The following is a 17,006-nucleotide window of genomic DNA, read 5'->3' on the forward strand; positions in this document are numbered from 1 at the left end:
TTAAAACAAGCAACAAAAAAGCAGGTTCCCGAGTTGGCCCCAAAATGCAAAAACTAGAACTTCTGAAAATTCAAAAAACAATAAGTGAAAAGGCAACTTTCCCTAAAATATAGGAGTTGTCAGAATTGACCTTAAGCAATGTCTAACTTCATCCTTGGCCCTTCTGAACACCTATGTGGTTTCAAAATACTCATTTGATCATAAAATAAAAATACAAATACCTAAACAAAACCCTCAAAAGCTAAAATCTGGGGGTCCCCATTTGCAAGGGGGCGATGTGTGATAACGTCACTACATGCTGCTGCACTGCTGCTGTTTTTTGGAGGATTCAAGTAAGAAACCAAATATGGGTGAATTGTATTTGCAAGCAATTATCATAATTTCATCACCAAAGCGTATCTGAAGGCTTATATAATAAGTTTCAGGTTTTAGTTGGGTTTCAGACATCATTTGGTGCTGGATCTGAGTTACCCTTGCTGAGGGCCAAATTGAAGAAGTAATATTCAGACATTTAGGGCACTTTACCAGTCAAACGAGCTACTTCATTCATGATCTCAGTCACATAATTGGGTTATACACAGCTGTTCAAGTAGAAAATTAAAAGCTTGTATACCGTCTGCAGCATCCATACCCTGCTGGTTGCACCACAATATGCCCATGTTGCAGGGATATTAATTTTGGGATCTGTTGAATTGTATCATGTCCAAAGTGGGGACATCAACAAAACATTGGAGTGGCAACTTCATTTTCCAGTGTTCCACTTAGATCACAGGTTAGCAGCTGCTGTAGAAATTGTCTAACATTCTGTCTTGGATTCCAAAAATATCAGCTGTGATTCTTAATAGCACAACCAAAAAATGTAATTTTTCAAATCATGCTTTATAGGAAATCAGAGGTTTGTCACCTCAGTTGCTATCATATAAATAAGAACATTGATTATCAATATGTTAACGATGTCAAACATGAATACTGTAATATGAAAATATTCCAAATTGTTATATTTACTGCAGTCACTTGTATTTCTTATTAATAGTTATTATCCATAAGCTGGGTTGGTGGAATTGAGTTTATATTGATGTTCCTGATCATTGAAACAAATCAGATATGAGTTTATATTGAAAATTGGGGGTTATACCAGATGTACCAGGAATTATAATTGTTACTATTTGATTCAGATTCATCATCCGAAATAGTTTCTCAGTATTTGAGGGTTTGATCATGCATTTCCAGCTATTAGGTTTCAATTTCAATCTGATTCTCCAGTTCATTTTGGTCATCAAAATTCAGGAAATACAAAAATAGAGTAATTAATTCATTAAAATACAAAAAGGGGACATCTCATCAATTAAAATTTTTGGCTGTTGATCATGGAGACACTTACTTAAAAACAAGAATAGAAGTTTTGTAAACCTTGATAGCCAGCTCCTCTCCATTGTCTTTTGTTGCATGGTACACATTTGCCTGTAGCAAACAATTGAAACATCACAGAGTTAAAAATTCAAAATATTGCAATTAATATAAAAAACACATATTGCTTTTTTATAATATTTTTAAAAGGGTCGTCCTGGATAATATGTAGATCAAATGTAAACTCTGGCTAAGAATCAAAACAAAAGGTAGCTTCTGCTGTGAACATTTTCATGGTGGCAGCATAGGCAATTTGAAAACTGATCGCATACCACCTCCGCTCTACTATTAATAAAAGAACAGCATAGGAGTTGATAAGAAAACGATGAAAATCACAGGGTATTAGAGAGAATAGAGTTAAAGCTTGCAGTAAAGCAAGGCAATGAACATGTAAATGGAAGAACATCAGATGCAACGCATAGAAGTAAAAGAAAGGTACTGTGAAAGACACAAACTCGTATCAAAGTCAAATAAATGAAAGGTACCATCAAATAAATGTGGAAAAATCATGCACCTGTTATTGTAGAAAATTGCAAGAATGAAAAAATATTAAATGTAAAACTGTGTCAATATTTTTCTGCAAATCATGGCATGTGCAGATTGAAGTTGTGCTATTTGACTTTGCCTAAAGCAACACATGTTTGAATGAAAATCATGCCTGAATCTGCCAGGGTTTTTGAAGACCATCTTTCTGGTCTGAAAATCATGGCAATGTTTTGAAGCTTGCAGCTGGGGCATCTGTGTGGGCCCACACCATTTTTTTTAAATAAGAACTGGGGACCAAGGTTATTTAGATGGCCACAACTAGGGCTTTCAAAAATTGCAGCTAGGGCACAGGAATGAGGAGTTACAAGTTTGTTTTTTTCTGTGGGAAAATCGTGTGCCTGTTATTGTAGAAAATTGCGAGAACAAAAAATGTGAAATTGTGTCAATATTTTACTGCAAATCGTGTCATGCACAGATTAAATAACACATGTCTGAATGAAATCATGCCCCAATCTACTAAAAATCACCGGAAATTTTTTGGTTTGCAAGCTGGATATAGGGTTTTTGAAGACCATTTGTCTGGTCCGAAAATCACAGCAATGTTTTGAAGCCTGCAGCTGAGGCATCTGTGCAGGGGCCAACACCATTTTTTTTAATTAAAAATTGGTGACCAAGGTAGATTTCCACAACTATGGCTTTCAAAACTTGCGCCTAGGGCACAAGAATTTTATCAACTGCAACAAGAGTTGGCAGATGACAACCAAAGCATGATGTTACAAAAACATGAAGTTCCAACATACCAGCATTTTGTGAAAAGTATTCTATCAAATATTTTTAAGAAGATTAAATCAGTGTTTTTTGTTTCTATAAGTCACAACTAGAGTTTGTGGCAATGTTCATATTGGGCATGGATTTCAAGGTAACTTGTTGGACGTTTGTGCTACGGTTTGAGAATATTCGCTTTTCTTTTTCCAAAACAAAAGTTCTAATGGATAAATACTCTAATTTCAAATTTCATACATGGAATGTAACAAACTAATTCAATTAATACAAAAGAATCTATGGGGATTAGTTAACAGGAATGAGACACTACCGACTAATGCTAGTAAAGTATAGGAATGAAAATACAGAGATGACAAAACCTGAGTCAATATTGCTCTTTCCCTCTCATATTTTGAGTTAGATCATGTAGCAGTAGCAAAATCGTCTAAGGAAATTCAGGAGAATTTGAATACATGATTTGAAGCAATGTCAGTTAATGCAAAATCCTATTTAAAGCTTCAACTGTTCAAGTTCAAGATGGATGACAAAATCACTATGTCAAGCCATCTGAACAATTTGAGGTCTCTTCTTCAATATCGTAGTAGATTATGAAGATGCTAAAGATATCTAACTAAACAGCTTGCCTTCACATTTATGTAATGTAATTTTTTCTCTTAGTCAACTTTCTTCTAAAAGTTTGGAAGACATGATTTCAACTCTCCTAGCTGAAGAAAAGATAACCGTTGAAAGAGATGCAATGAATGATCCTGAACCTAAGATAGCATTATGCTTCATAGTAGAAGATATAATAAGGACAAAAGAGGGACAGAATGTTATTATTGCAAGAAAATGAGCTGCAGAACTTGGAACTGTAGACTTCAAGAAAATAACATTCTCAAAGGAGCTAATGTGGCCATTATTGAAGATCCTCTTAATGTTGACAATGGTGAAGGAGAAGTTGCTTCTTATGCATTTTAAAGAATTATAGTTCTTTAAAGGCATAGAAGAAGCCAATGTAGACAAATAAAGATGGATAGTTGCCTGGTTAGCATGGGAATTTATGATCTTGGGAATCATTACTTACGAGGGTTAGGAGACAGCTTGATGAAGCTCAAAGAAATAGCTCAACATGAATTGTTGTCCAATAATTTGGGAAATCTGTAATTTGGGTGTTCGAAGTGGTAATCTGGGAACATGGGAATTCGGCTCGAAAGCTACATCTTTACAAAGGTTTGAAGCAACTTGATAGAATTATAACTAGTGTATGGTATGTTTTCTAAAAAAAGTCTCTAACAAATGGCTTATTCAGGGTTCATGGTGTTTTTAATTTGTTATGTTTTATGTTTAATGAAGTAAGCCTCAAAGGGCCTATTAGAATAATATTAAATTATTAAAAGATAAAAGGCTTATAGTTGTAATAAAGCTGCCTTGGTGGCAAGCATTTTCTTTCAATTTTTTAGTTTGGTTTCTAGCTTTAAGTGAGTCATGTAATGTTTATTCATTCAGGTGGTGTAATTCTCTCCATACAAGAAGATGAGCCTCTTTGTAATAATCTAAGTTACCATGGTTTGACCCTGGACCCCCCGGACCTGCAGAAGTTCGAACTGGTTCGAAGTTTGCGTCCGGTTTGCAGTCCGGTTCGGGCAGGGTTTCAATTTTTGCTTGCTGGTCCGATCTGGTTGGAACCAGGTTCGAACCCTGGTGAACCAAGCCAAAAAAATCAAACCATGTACCTTCTGGGCCCTGCAGACAGCAATAGAGTGTTTTTTTTTTTTGCAAAATTTCATAAGTTTCTGGCGTCCACAACCCTAAAAGGTTGTTATGAAATACTTTTAGTGGCCTCTCATTGTCAATGTCATTTTTTGAAGAATTTGATGTCAATACTGTTGGTGTTGTAAAAGAATGTAGGATCTCTGATAAAGAAATACGTATATCTTCCTTTAAATTGTTACAAATGTAAATGGCGGAATACTTGAATGAATTAATCAGAGATCAAACTGATCTATACATACAAAGAGGAGAGTCGAATAGAATAGAAACATTCTATTCTAGACTACACCTAAATATTAGAAACATTCTCATATTTACAGAGATATAATAAGATACAATAGCGAGCATTAAAAAGAAACATGAAGGTTATTTTAATAAACTTCTGGTTAGTAATTGCAATATATTGATATAAAATTATCAGTATAATATATATGCTACTGAATCTGATTTAGATTACAGTTCTACAACATGACCTTGAATATATATTCTTGTGATTCCAGGTATTTTATATTATTTCCTACTACCAAACTGAACTGTATATGTGAGGACTGTATTATATTCCGAAGAGTGTTTGTATCACTGATGGTGAATAATGCACTGCCGTAAATTAATATTACTCAACCACCAGCAATCGGTAATATGTATAAACATGGAGAGTCATGGCCCTACGGGCCCGTGAACTCAATATGAGTGCTGATGGTTTGTTAAACCAATAATCAACACAATCGTTTGCAACACAATATTGCAATGTAAGTATATGACAATTAGTATAACAATAATTTTAAATATATATATATATTGTGTATGATGAAATCACAGATTTAAAAACACTTAAAATATTGTGTACTTCACTTCTACTGAAGCTACACTTTAACACTTCCTCTTAGGAGGGAGAAGTGAGATATCAAATTTCTCAAGTACTCTAGATAAACAAACTAGTATCAATTTAATGATACCTATCAGATTATCTGACTTTAAAACTCTGAAATAGTGACTTGTCAAATAACTGTAACCATAATCTTATGAACTCTATCATAACAAGTATTATGATCTCCACCATTTTGGATCAACAACTAAATTGATCATAATACATTTGTTATCAATGACTTCCGGCTTATCTGGAACAACATAATCTATCATGGTAATAGACCTATCATTTGTAAGATCGTCATCTTACAATGATTACCTTCTGAATATATATGTCTATGAAAGATCGTCACCTTTCATTACATATCTGAATCAACTACTGAATTAGAAGCATAAACACACATACATTAAATTGAAACTTAAATTCAATATTCATAATTACAATTTGATCATACGAAGTTTTCCTCTGAAATATTCCAATTTGAGCTTGGCAAGAGGTTTGGTAAGAGCATCTGTTGTTTGCTCATTTGTACTTATGTAATTTAGTTTGATAACATCTCAATCTACCATATCCCTAATGTAACGATAAGCTATCTCAATATGCTTAGATTCATTGTTGAAAATTGGATTTGCTGAAAGTTTGATACAACTTTGATTATTGCAGTGAATGATAGTTGGCTTCAAGGTTTCTTGAACAACCCAACTAGTAACTTTCACAACCATACTGCTTCTCTGGCTCCCATGGACGAGGCTATTTATTCTGCTTTAGTGGAGCTTAAGGCAACTAAAGATTGCTTTTTGCTGAACCAAGAAATTATCACTGACCCAAGATTAAAACATCCTGTGGTACTCTTACAATCAGTAGAGTTGCCTACCCAATCAGAATTTGAATATCCATAAAGATTGATTTCAACTCGATCATATTTGAGTCCTATACCAACTGAACCTCTGAGGTATTGTAAGATGTGCTTAGCTGCCATAAGTTGTATCTTCTTTGGTTCACACATGAATTGACTTAAAGTATTAGTTACATAACAAATATCAGGACAAGCGTTAACCAAGTACATTAGTGACCCGATGATCTGCCTGTAGCAAGTAGGATCAGTAGGTTCAAATTCAAATCCATCACTTTTCAGTTTATGTAAATTAGCTTCCATAAGAATAGTTACTAGTTTACAATCCATCATTCCAAACTTACTTAAAATATCAATAGTATATTTTCCTTGATTTAAGAAGATGTAGTTCTCCTTTTGCCAGACTTCTAGACCTAGGGAGTAATGAAGAGGTCCTGGTTCTTTCATGTCGAATTCCACTATTAGTTCTTCTTTGCATTTAGCTATAAGATATTCTTCACCTGTTATTAGTAAATCATCAACATATAGCATAATAATAATGATATCATCTCCATTTAATTTAAAGTATAGGTTAGGATCAGGTTCATTCTTGGAATACCCTAATTTTGAGAGATAGTTGTCTATTCTTTCATACCATGCTCTGGGTGCTTGTTTAAGACCATATGGTGCTTTCTTGAGTTTGCATACATGAGAATTTTTTTCATGAGTGATAAATCCTTCTGGTTGCTCAATATATACTTCTTCAATTTCACCGTTTAGGAATGTCGTTTTAACATCCATTTGATGTATCTTCCAACCTTTGGATGCTGCAATAGCTATAATGGTTCAGACAAAAGTGTAAGGAGCCACTGGCGCAAATGTTTCTTCATAATCTATTCCTTCCTTTTGTGAGAATCCGCGAGCTACAAATCTGGCTTTGTATTTTTCAATGCTACCATTAGGTGCATGCTTGATTTTGAATAGTCATTTAGAAGAGACAACTAATTTATTTTTGGGTCTAGGTACAACATCCCACACATCATTTTTTAGTATAGATTGATATTCTTCAATCATTGCATCTTTCCAAGATTTGCTTGATAAAGCTTCTTTGACATTTATAGGCTCTGTTTTGATGAGTTCAGAGAGTAGTGCTACATAGCATGAATGTTTCCTTGTTCTCTTGTTTTCTCTGACTACATCATCAGGTTCTATATGATTTTCTTCTATCATTTTTCTCACCCAAAGTGGTCTCTTTTTATTCTTAGGATTTTCAATATTTTCTGAATTTGAGATAGGTGTAATATGATCTATATCATTCTCCCTCTCATTCTCTACTGAAGAATTCTCATCTAGTTCAGTAGTAGGTTTGGAGTATGATTCATCAATGTTCTTAGAAAGATTAAAGGCAATGTCTTCTTCAAATTTTACATCTCTACTAATTTCAATGGTTCTTTGTCTAGGGACATAGATCCTGTAGCCTTTGGTTGATTCATTGTATTAGATGAGTATACTCTTCTTTCCAAATGGTTCTAATTTGGTTCGCTTTTCTTTAGGAATAGGGATATAAACAAGACACCCAAATATTCTTAGGTGACTTAAGTCTGGTTTGTTACCTGTAAATACTACTTTGGGAGTTGTATTTTCCAATATTGAGCGAGTACATCTATTTTGAATATAAACTACACTATTACAAGCTTCAACCTAAAAGGAGGTATAAAGATTTTGATCATGCACCATAGCTCTAGCTGATTCAATAATGGACATGTTTTTCCATTCTGTAACTCCACTCTATTGAGGATTATATGGTACAGAAAACTCCCTCTTAATTCCAACAGAAATGCGAGTCTTTAAAATTTTCTGATATATATTGACCTCCATTATCTGATCTTTAGGGATTTGATTTTTTATCCAGACCGGCTTTCAACTAGGGCTTTGAATTCTTTGAATTTGGATAACACTTTGATTGATTCCTTTTGTTTAAGGAAGTAAATCAATGTTCTCCTTGTTGTCCAGCAAAATGGGTAGTTAGTTACAGATGCAAACACAATTGTGTCGTTTCATTGGCACCATTTCGGACATTATAAATGTCGTAAACACTTATGTATTTTGGCATCATTGTCATTGTATGAAATACCATTGTTGTGTACAGAAAGTATTTGAAAAATGAATAGTATTTGTATTGATTATATGTTTCTTTCCTGATCACCTACGGGCTAAACATTTGGCATCGTTGCTAGTTCGAATTAGTAGTATGGAAGGATGAAGATAAATGGGAATAACAATACAAGACAACCAAAAGACGAATGACGATGGCGAAATAGAAATTTTTGAAGGAAAGCACGAGGCAGCACAGAACTTTCACATTCTGTACCGCGTAGGCCTTGAAACTTTCATTCAAAGAGAAGGCACAGAGAACAGGGTTATGCCAGATGATGTGTGGGATGCTATGCACGCAAGCCCAACCACGAACAAATTTTTGGAACAACTCCCCCGTCTAATCGCACAAACCTATGTGGCGCAGAAGAGACGCAGGGAGGAAGTAGAACGCAAGGGATGCCATTAGGAGACCCTCAAGAAATTCTATAAGAGAGACGCACGGCGTTAGAAAATTGAACCATGAGTTGTTGCGCTGTGGTGTCAAGGGCACTAAAAAATTTGTAATTGTTGCATAAGTCGACACATGATGTATATAGAGTAAATAAATAAAACAGTGTTTTGTTTTGTTTGTTTTATAATGGTATATGTCAAATGCCCAATCTTTTAAATAAGAATAGGAATTTGAGGGAAGAAATTGACGAATTACAAACTATGCATGGCGAAGCCGAACGACGATAGAGAATAAGACAACTTGTTGGAGAACGGACTGAGGGGCAGCCAGAGGAATCAACTATTGTGGTGGTCGTAGTGGGGTTCACAGGAACCATTGAAGGGTGCCACAGTTCGCTAGAATGGTGAGGACGAGGCAACGAAGAGTTGCTTGAGGAAAAACGGCATAGATTAACAGTGCTTGAGACAAAGGAGCAATTTTTACATTCATCCTGTACACCACTACGAGAGGGAACCTGTGAAAAAGTAGGAGAGGAGGCAAGGCCAACAGAAGACACCGGGCCACAAGGGAGTGTTGGAGTGACACTACACACTGGTCAGAGTAACCTGCCAGGACCAACTTCTAAGAGTTTAGCGACACGATCTAGTGGTAATCAAAGGGCAAGAAGCACAATGTCTCAAAAGCAAAAACTCCCGAAGTTCACAAGCAAAGGGAAGGAAGACCTCGTATAACATTGCCGTACATGTGAAACGATATTGACCGCCAACTCGGTCACGGATGCAGATGAATGGTTGAACTAGTTTCCAACCAGCCTACGGGGAGTAGTGGTGGATTGGTTCTCTGACATGGACAAGGCAAAAATCTCTACATGGAATGATCTAAAGAAAGAATTCCAAGCAGTATTCCGACTGCTACGGGACGACAACAAGATTGTGTCGGAAATCTACAATTGTAAACAAGGGAAGGATACTATTCAAGCCTACAATCGAAGGCAAAAAGATCTTCTTAGCTGGATGGGTACTCAACCTGCAGATGAACTAAAGAAACGTTGGTTTGTAGAAGGCCTCCATGGGGCATTGAGAAGGAAAATGAAGATAGTTCCACCCACATCCTACACAGATGCCTACGACCAGGCACTAAATCTAGAAAGTGAGAGCAAAACAACAAAGAAAAAGAAGAGAAGCAAATCCTTGTCCTCCTCTGAGAGTGATGAATCCTCTAACGAAGGAAGCAATGCAGACAACGAGGAGGAGCCCAGCAAGAAAGTAAAAGCACTCCAAAAGACTTAGAGCGAATGAGAAAGGAATTCAAATCCATGATCGGAACCAGTGGTTGCATGGATGAAGGAGAAATTTGGTGTACGGATTGCAATGAGAAAGGTCATTCAAAGGGAGCGTGCCCAAAAAGGCAATGTGTGATATCTGTCAGGTCCTAGGTCATTCTACAAAGGAATGCCTGTTGAACATGAAGACTAGAAACCAATAGATATTGTTCACACAGGAACAACCATCCACTTTTGGCACTAACAATGAGACCTAGGGCAACAATAATGCTACATCCGGCTGCTACCGGAACAAATGCCGAGGAGGACGAGGCAAGAATGACAACAGGAATCGGATACAATATGATTCCAAGGGAAGGCTCATCATCCAATGTCGGGCATGTAATCAATGGGGCCACTTGGCCAGAGAATGTTCGAAGAACGACACTACTCAAGAATTATGTCAATGGTGTGGTCCAAGAGATCACGAAGATGCTAACTGCCCGAAACAAGTAAACCTCATTAACATTGACGAGGAAAAAGTTATGGTTGTCATTCGCAACCAGGCTAAGCAGGCCACCTATCCTAACCCCCAAACGGAGAAGCAAAGGCTACAGGAGGCGCGGGAAGATGTAGAAAGGGCAATGAAGGCTACGAAAGCTATGAAAGATACTATTCCTGGACAATCGGAGGGAGAGAACAACTTGGTCAATCAGATTCTACAAATGGAGGTGCCCGTTAAAGTTCAAGACTTATTACAAATGGTACCGCAACTAAGGACGGCATTATTGAATGCCCACACAAACCCCATCAAAGATGAAGGAACAACCAACAATACCAAGAGGATCGGCGGCAAATCCCATGTTGCTAACAGTAAGCAACGGTCGTCATCCGACGATGGTCAAGATGGGAATCCTCGGAACCATCTTGACGGCCACCATCATGGATGGTAGGTCCGGAGTGAATGTTCTTCTTGAGGAAATGTGGAGGAAATTGGGCAAGCCTACCCTGTGGTCGCCCACATTCAACTTGCTCGATGTCAACCAGCAGGGGATAAAGCCCCTAGGGACCTTGGTGGCTCAACCAGTAATTGTCGGGACGCAGCCATTTGCATTGGATTTCGTAGTGATTCCCTTGAAGAAAAAGGGATATGACGCCATTCTTGGAAGAGGATGGTTAGTGGCCGCGAAAGTAAATCAAACTGGAAGAAGAATATCTTATCAATGGAAAGTGGAGGTCAGAAGTTTGCTATTGATCTCCGAACTCAAATGGTAAGTGAAGAAATGGCATTGTCGTCGGAGTCCGAGTCAGACGGAGAGCGGGAAGAATGGATTTGAACAATGAAGGCGTTTTAGAATTGGAGTGTTCAGGAGACGAGACCAGTTCACTGAATAGGCTTTTCCATTGGCAGATGGATGACTATGAACTCTTCCATACGTACATGCTTGACATCGAGGAGCCAAAAGATGAGGAGGTATTCCCAACAGAGTTTGTGGAATACAGAGAAGGAAACGTAGAGATCAATGAGAGTCTAGCCCATTTCTTTTAAGGAAGAGATAAAATACGAAGAGCCGTCCATAGAGACTACTAATCTTGGCAGCACAGAGAATTCGAGGAACATACTCGTGGGAGACGACTAGGACCCAGTACTAAAGGCTACGGCATTCAAAACCTTTTTGGTGCACAAAGATGTATTTGCGTGGACTTACAAGGATTTAAAAGGAGTCCCACCGGAAATGTATGTCCACCACATATAGTTGGTACCCGACCTGTGCAGAAGTGCCCGTATAGAATGAACGAGAACTACACAGCCCGCGTAGATGAGGAAATACAACGAATGCTAGAAGCCGACATAATATTCAAAGTTCAAACAAGTGAGTGGGTGTCACTAATTGTGATATCGATGAAGAAGGACGAGATCCAAATCCGGATATGCATGGACTTCCAGTGCCTCAATGCAATCACAATAAAAGATCCCTTCCCAATTCTGTTCACCTACACAATTCAGGAAGAAGTGGCGAGATAGGAGATGTATTCCTTCATGGATTGATTCTCTGGCTATAACCAAATCTCCACTGCTGAAGAAGACAAATTGAAAACTACTTTTGCGGTGGAGGATGGAGTGTATGCATACAACCAAATGCCCTTTGGATTGTGTAACGCACCTCCCACATTTCAGAGGATCATTTTGTACATATTCGACAAAATGTCAGTAGGCAACTTCCGAGCATTTTTTAATGATTGGTCCATTTTCAGTGGACAAGACAACCACTTGAAGGCACTCCAAGAATGTATGAAGAGGTGTCAACGGGCAAGGCTGGCATTGAATCCAAAAAAAATGTCGATTCATGGTTCCTCAAGGAAAACTACTTGGGCACATTGTTTGCAAGACAGGATTAAAGACCAACCCCAATAAAGTAAGGGTAATAGTGGAAATGGAAGCCCCAACAGAGGTATCTGGAAGACTTTTCTCGGGCACATTGGGTACTATAGACAATTTATAAAGAACTACGCCCAAATTGTTCTGCCCTTGGACAAGTTGACATGAAAAGAACCATACATCTGAACTTCCCAGCAAGAGACCACCTTCATAGAACTGAGGAATAGATTGTTGGGGCAGTCCATATTGGCGTATCCAAACTGGGACAGGGAGTTCCACATCCATGTGGACGCGTCAAACTTTGCCATAGGTACAACATTGGCCCAGCAGACTGGTGACCATGGCCTCGATCACCCAATGTATTTCGCAAGTCAACTACTATCAAAAGCTGAGAGGAATTATAGCACCACTTAAAGGGATACTCTTGGGATGGTGTACTCGGTACAAAAGTTCAGACATTACCTATTGGCTACACCATTTACCTTTTACGTAGATCACCAAGCGTTGATTTACCTGGTGAACAAACCAATCATCCAAGGCAGAATTAGCAAATGGTTGTTGCTACTGCAAGAATTCACCTTCAGCATAATTGTGTGACCAAGGAAAAGTCATGTCATTGTAGACCAGCACTCTCGAATCAGGTCCAAGGAGTTGCCATAAGGGTTCAATGATGATTTTTCGGATGTACACTTATTGAAAAATGCCATTCTTCCAGGATGGTACAAGCCTATCGGGGAGTATCTATCAACATCTCAAATTCCGAGAAAGATGCCGCCAAGCGAACAGTAGAAACTAGTTTTAAGGAGCCGGACTTTTCAACTAATAAACAGTCTTCTTTACAAGATGGGTCCTGATCAAGTACTACGGGCATGTGTAATGGAAGAAGAAATGCAAAGTGTTCTAAGGAAGCACATGAAGGTCCAGCAAATGGCCACATGGGACCTAACACAACAGCACAGAAGGTTCTGCTTGCTGGGTTATGGTGGCCCACACTTTACAACAATGCACGGGAATGGGTGTTGAGCTGCAATACATACTAGAGAGCCGGCAAACCACTCAAGAGGGACTTCATGCCATTAAACCCGTCCCACGCCTAGGTGTTGTTTGAACGTTGGGGGCTAGACTTCGTGGGTCCACTAAAGGCGAGTAGGGCCCGACGTTGCCAATACATAGTGCTGGCTATGGAGTATTTAACAAAGTGGGTAAAGGCACGAGCACTGTGTTGGTTCCCAAAACCGCAAATTGGAAATCCAAGAGCCTGCCACTTCTCTGGTTGGATCTCTCAATCAAATTTTGGCCAACGAATGGAAATCACTTAGATTCCCCTACACTTCAGGCTCCGCTACACCTAGGCGGGTAAACCTTCACCTTGAACACTGACTACTCAATTGAAGGGTTTTCTATAGCGAATTTAAACTTTGCGAGTTCCTCAACTGGCAAGGTCCTTGAACTCGATTAGAATGAAACTAAAATGTTGGATAATGGTTAAATGTTTTGAACAATTGAATAATAATAATAATAAATTTGATGCTTGCAGGAGGAATATATAGATTTTCTGACTTCAATAAAAAGACCAGTGCCTTTGCTCATCCGGGCGATAGAGTCTACTTCGGTGAACTTTTACATACAACTTCATAATGTTCAATGCACTTGTACTACCAATAATTTTGATAATCCAGATGCGACAAACCAATTATAACGCAATCTTTAAATTAGTCCAAATTGAATTTTAACTCCACTAAAACAAATTGGACACAGTTGCAGAAACAATTAAATATTTCACAACACCTATGATAATCAAATTTAAAATGCTAACTGACCATGTCCACTTATCTGATAACAAAATCATATACAAAATTTTAAAATATAATTATGAAGGACGATTCGCGTGTAGTTTTAAATCTCCATGCCATTAATGATAAACAAAGAACATTTTTATTTTATTATTAAAATAAAATAATTTTATAATAATAGAATAATGGAATTTTATTATAAAATCATATTGAACCCTTATTCCTCCTTACAATAAAATATAAATATGAAATGCCTCTGCTCAATCTGAATGTTCGGATATATTCCCTCCATCTTGAATTCCTAATAAACTCATATTTATATCTTATCTTGCTCTAAAGTCATGACTTTTCAAATGAAAAGTTATAAACTAATCGTATCCCTATTTTTAATTTAACATAATACTTTTTAACTTTATTATCTGAATATCGTGTAACTAGAACTATCGCATCTAGATGAATAAGATTGCAAGCACCTCCTGTGACTTTTGTCTTCCATCCAAGCGGCACCAAGGATGTCCAGCGGCATCATTTTTGACCCTTGTTTCGGTATAGCATTTGGTTGCGTAACTCGTCTCGATGCGTAGGGATTGTTCCTCATCATGTTCACGAACTCTTTTGTCCTTTCCAACACCCGCGGCAATGAAACTATGACCACTGCGTAATGTATTTGGTGCTATGCTTGTTCTTTGTTCTTCTCTGTTTTCCAATGACGTAAAGTGACTAGACGATGGTCTCATCTCAATTTCCTCCGAGGCATTAAGCATTGAGCCTGGGCGTTCTTCGAGCCTCCACAATGGATAATTATTTAGGGCCTTCACCTCTGGTATCGTCCTCTTGACCTGCAAGTCTCTTTCCTACATCAACAGCCCTGACATCATCTGCGTGTGGTCTGGGACGTGAGTTCAATGAATCTCTGACTGCTTTTTTGATGACAATATTACATCAACACGGGCGAACAGTCAAGTCTTAACTGGTGCAATAACCTCAATGTCTGGTTGAGTGTTGAAAAGGTGAAGCATCATCAATCCTGTAGATATCATTCTCCCATTTGGAGAAGGACAGTCTTGTGGTATATGATATGAAATGCCTGAGCTTCAAAATGATTGAAATGTGAGAAGATGTATATTTCCTCATAGTTATGGTTGCCAAGGGGCTTCAAGAAGTTTAGTATGTGGAGTATGTACAATTGCTGAGAGAAGACAATATTAAAGACATTCGCTTGCAACCAGCTGTCTGAGATTCCCTGTATGTAGTAGTGTGGAGGACAAGGCTTGAATATAGATACTTTAAATGTGAGCCTTTGTTTGGCTAGCTCCTGCCATCTTTCTGACAAAACAGTTTTCAATAATAGATGTGATCACTTTCATAATCCTCAACCAAGCAAATTTAGTGCTGAGCAGCTCCATGCAAATTATCTGAAATTATTTAATCTTCATAACACTTCTTGTGACTGGACCTATATGGGCAGATAAATGGATTCGAGAAAATCTTCATGTTAGTGTGATACATACAGTTTTTAATTCATTGACATATGTGCATATTATAAAAAAATTTAGGTAGAAGCTTCATATGCAAGATGTCTTAACGCATATACAATATGTGACTGCAAGTCTGGCATTTTATTTGGAGGTGGGTATTTTCTATGGCAGAATAGGAGGCCAAATGAAATTGACAAAACACTTTGTAATCCTGGCCATGTGTCAAAGATGTCATTAATATTGCTGAGGTGAAAGATGTTCATGTGCTTTGATTGTTCCTGCTACCATGATTATCCTCTCTAGCTGCATAGTAGATGTTTTGTGGATTAATATCTCTATGCTGCACATCACACTAAACACTGATCCATGTTTTGTAGACTTATATTGAACGATACAAATGGCATAGTAAGAATCATCACTACTACTGCATCTTTAAATTTTCCTTTCTTCAGCAAACCAACATTGCTGTCAAGTTTTTATCAAGTCTCCAGCATTATTTCATAAATGGATGTCTTAAATTTTGCCAAAATTTAGAGTCCCACCACACTGCCCGACAATTCTGCCATTGAAGGAGAAAGAAGCCATGTTCCGGGGGAGCGAAAACATATTTCAAAGCATAGAGTCCGGGGGAAACAAAAAAATATCCGCAAGGAAGTAAAGGACAGCAAAGGCATTCAGTGTGGGAACCATTGCCGTCGAAGAAGCATTGCCACAGAAGACAAAAAGATAGAGCAAACCTTAACTGTTTCTTTTGGTTGCATTAAAAGACAAAACAAGAGACTATTACTATGGAGTCCGCAAGGAAAAGAAAATAGTAGAAAAATCAGTTGAAGGCAAATATGGAAAAGAATGCCAGAGTGTTGGCTTCTGGAGTCCGAGTTGCAAGGCAACAACTTCCAGCAGCAAGAAATAGAAGGTGAAGGCTAATCTATCACACCTGATAGTTTAGTTTGAAGGGTTGAATGGAAATGAGTGCTGGAGATGGTGGCAAGAGACTGCAGATACAGATTTAATCAAACAAATTTTGATACGGGCGCAACTCCATTGGGCAATACAACTCCCTGTATTCTCCATTCGGTTGTTTGAGTCGATCCGATCCTAAGAACTATGATAGAAATGTACAACAAGAATAACAGAACAAGTACATTTTTGTACAAGAAGCAACGTATCGCAGTCTCTTTCAAACCGCAAGAGTTTAGTAGGGTTTTTGGCATTCCTGGCCAAGGAGGTCACAAAGTGGTGACCAAGAATCACAAGTTGCCGCAAGAATGCAAGGAATATTAGGTAAAATTGATGGGTCGTGATCTCACATTAGAGGAAATGGAGTCTGTGGTGAAATGTGCCAAAAGTCGAGGACTACGGAGAGATTTCATTCAAGAGGGCCATTGGAGATGTATTATGGACGTAATTAAAAACAAGTT

General features: G+C 37.9%; 1 protein-coding gene across 1 annotated transcript in view; it reads right to left on the reverse strand.

The window, feature by feature from the left end:
* LOC149540025 (uncharacterized) overlaps positions 1 to 17,006 on the reverse strand; it is a 145,821-nt gene that overhangs the window by 82,142 nt on the left and 46,673 nt on the right. Inside the window, exon 4 of the mRNA XM_089801208.1 lies at positions 1,382 to 1,461. Coding sequence (XP_089657334.1) covers positions 1,382 to 1,461 — 80 coding nt within the window. The remainder of the gene's footprint in view (positions 1 to 1,381; positions 1,462 to 17,006) is intronic.

This window comes from Cupressus sempervirens, chromosome 9 (genome assembly GCF_028749045.1).
Source record: "Cupressus sempervirens isolate cs-2001-9-10 chromosome 9, ASM2874904v1, whole genome shotgun sequence".
Taxonomy (NCBI): Eukaryota; Viridiplantae; Streptophyta; class Pinopsida; order Cupressales; family Cupressaceae; genus Cupressus; species Cupressus sempervirens.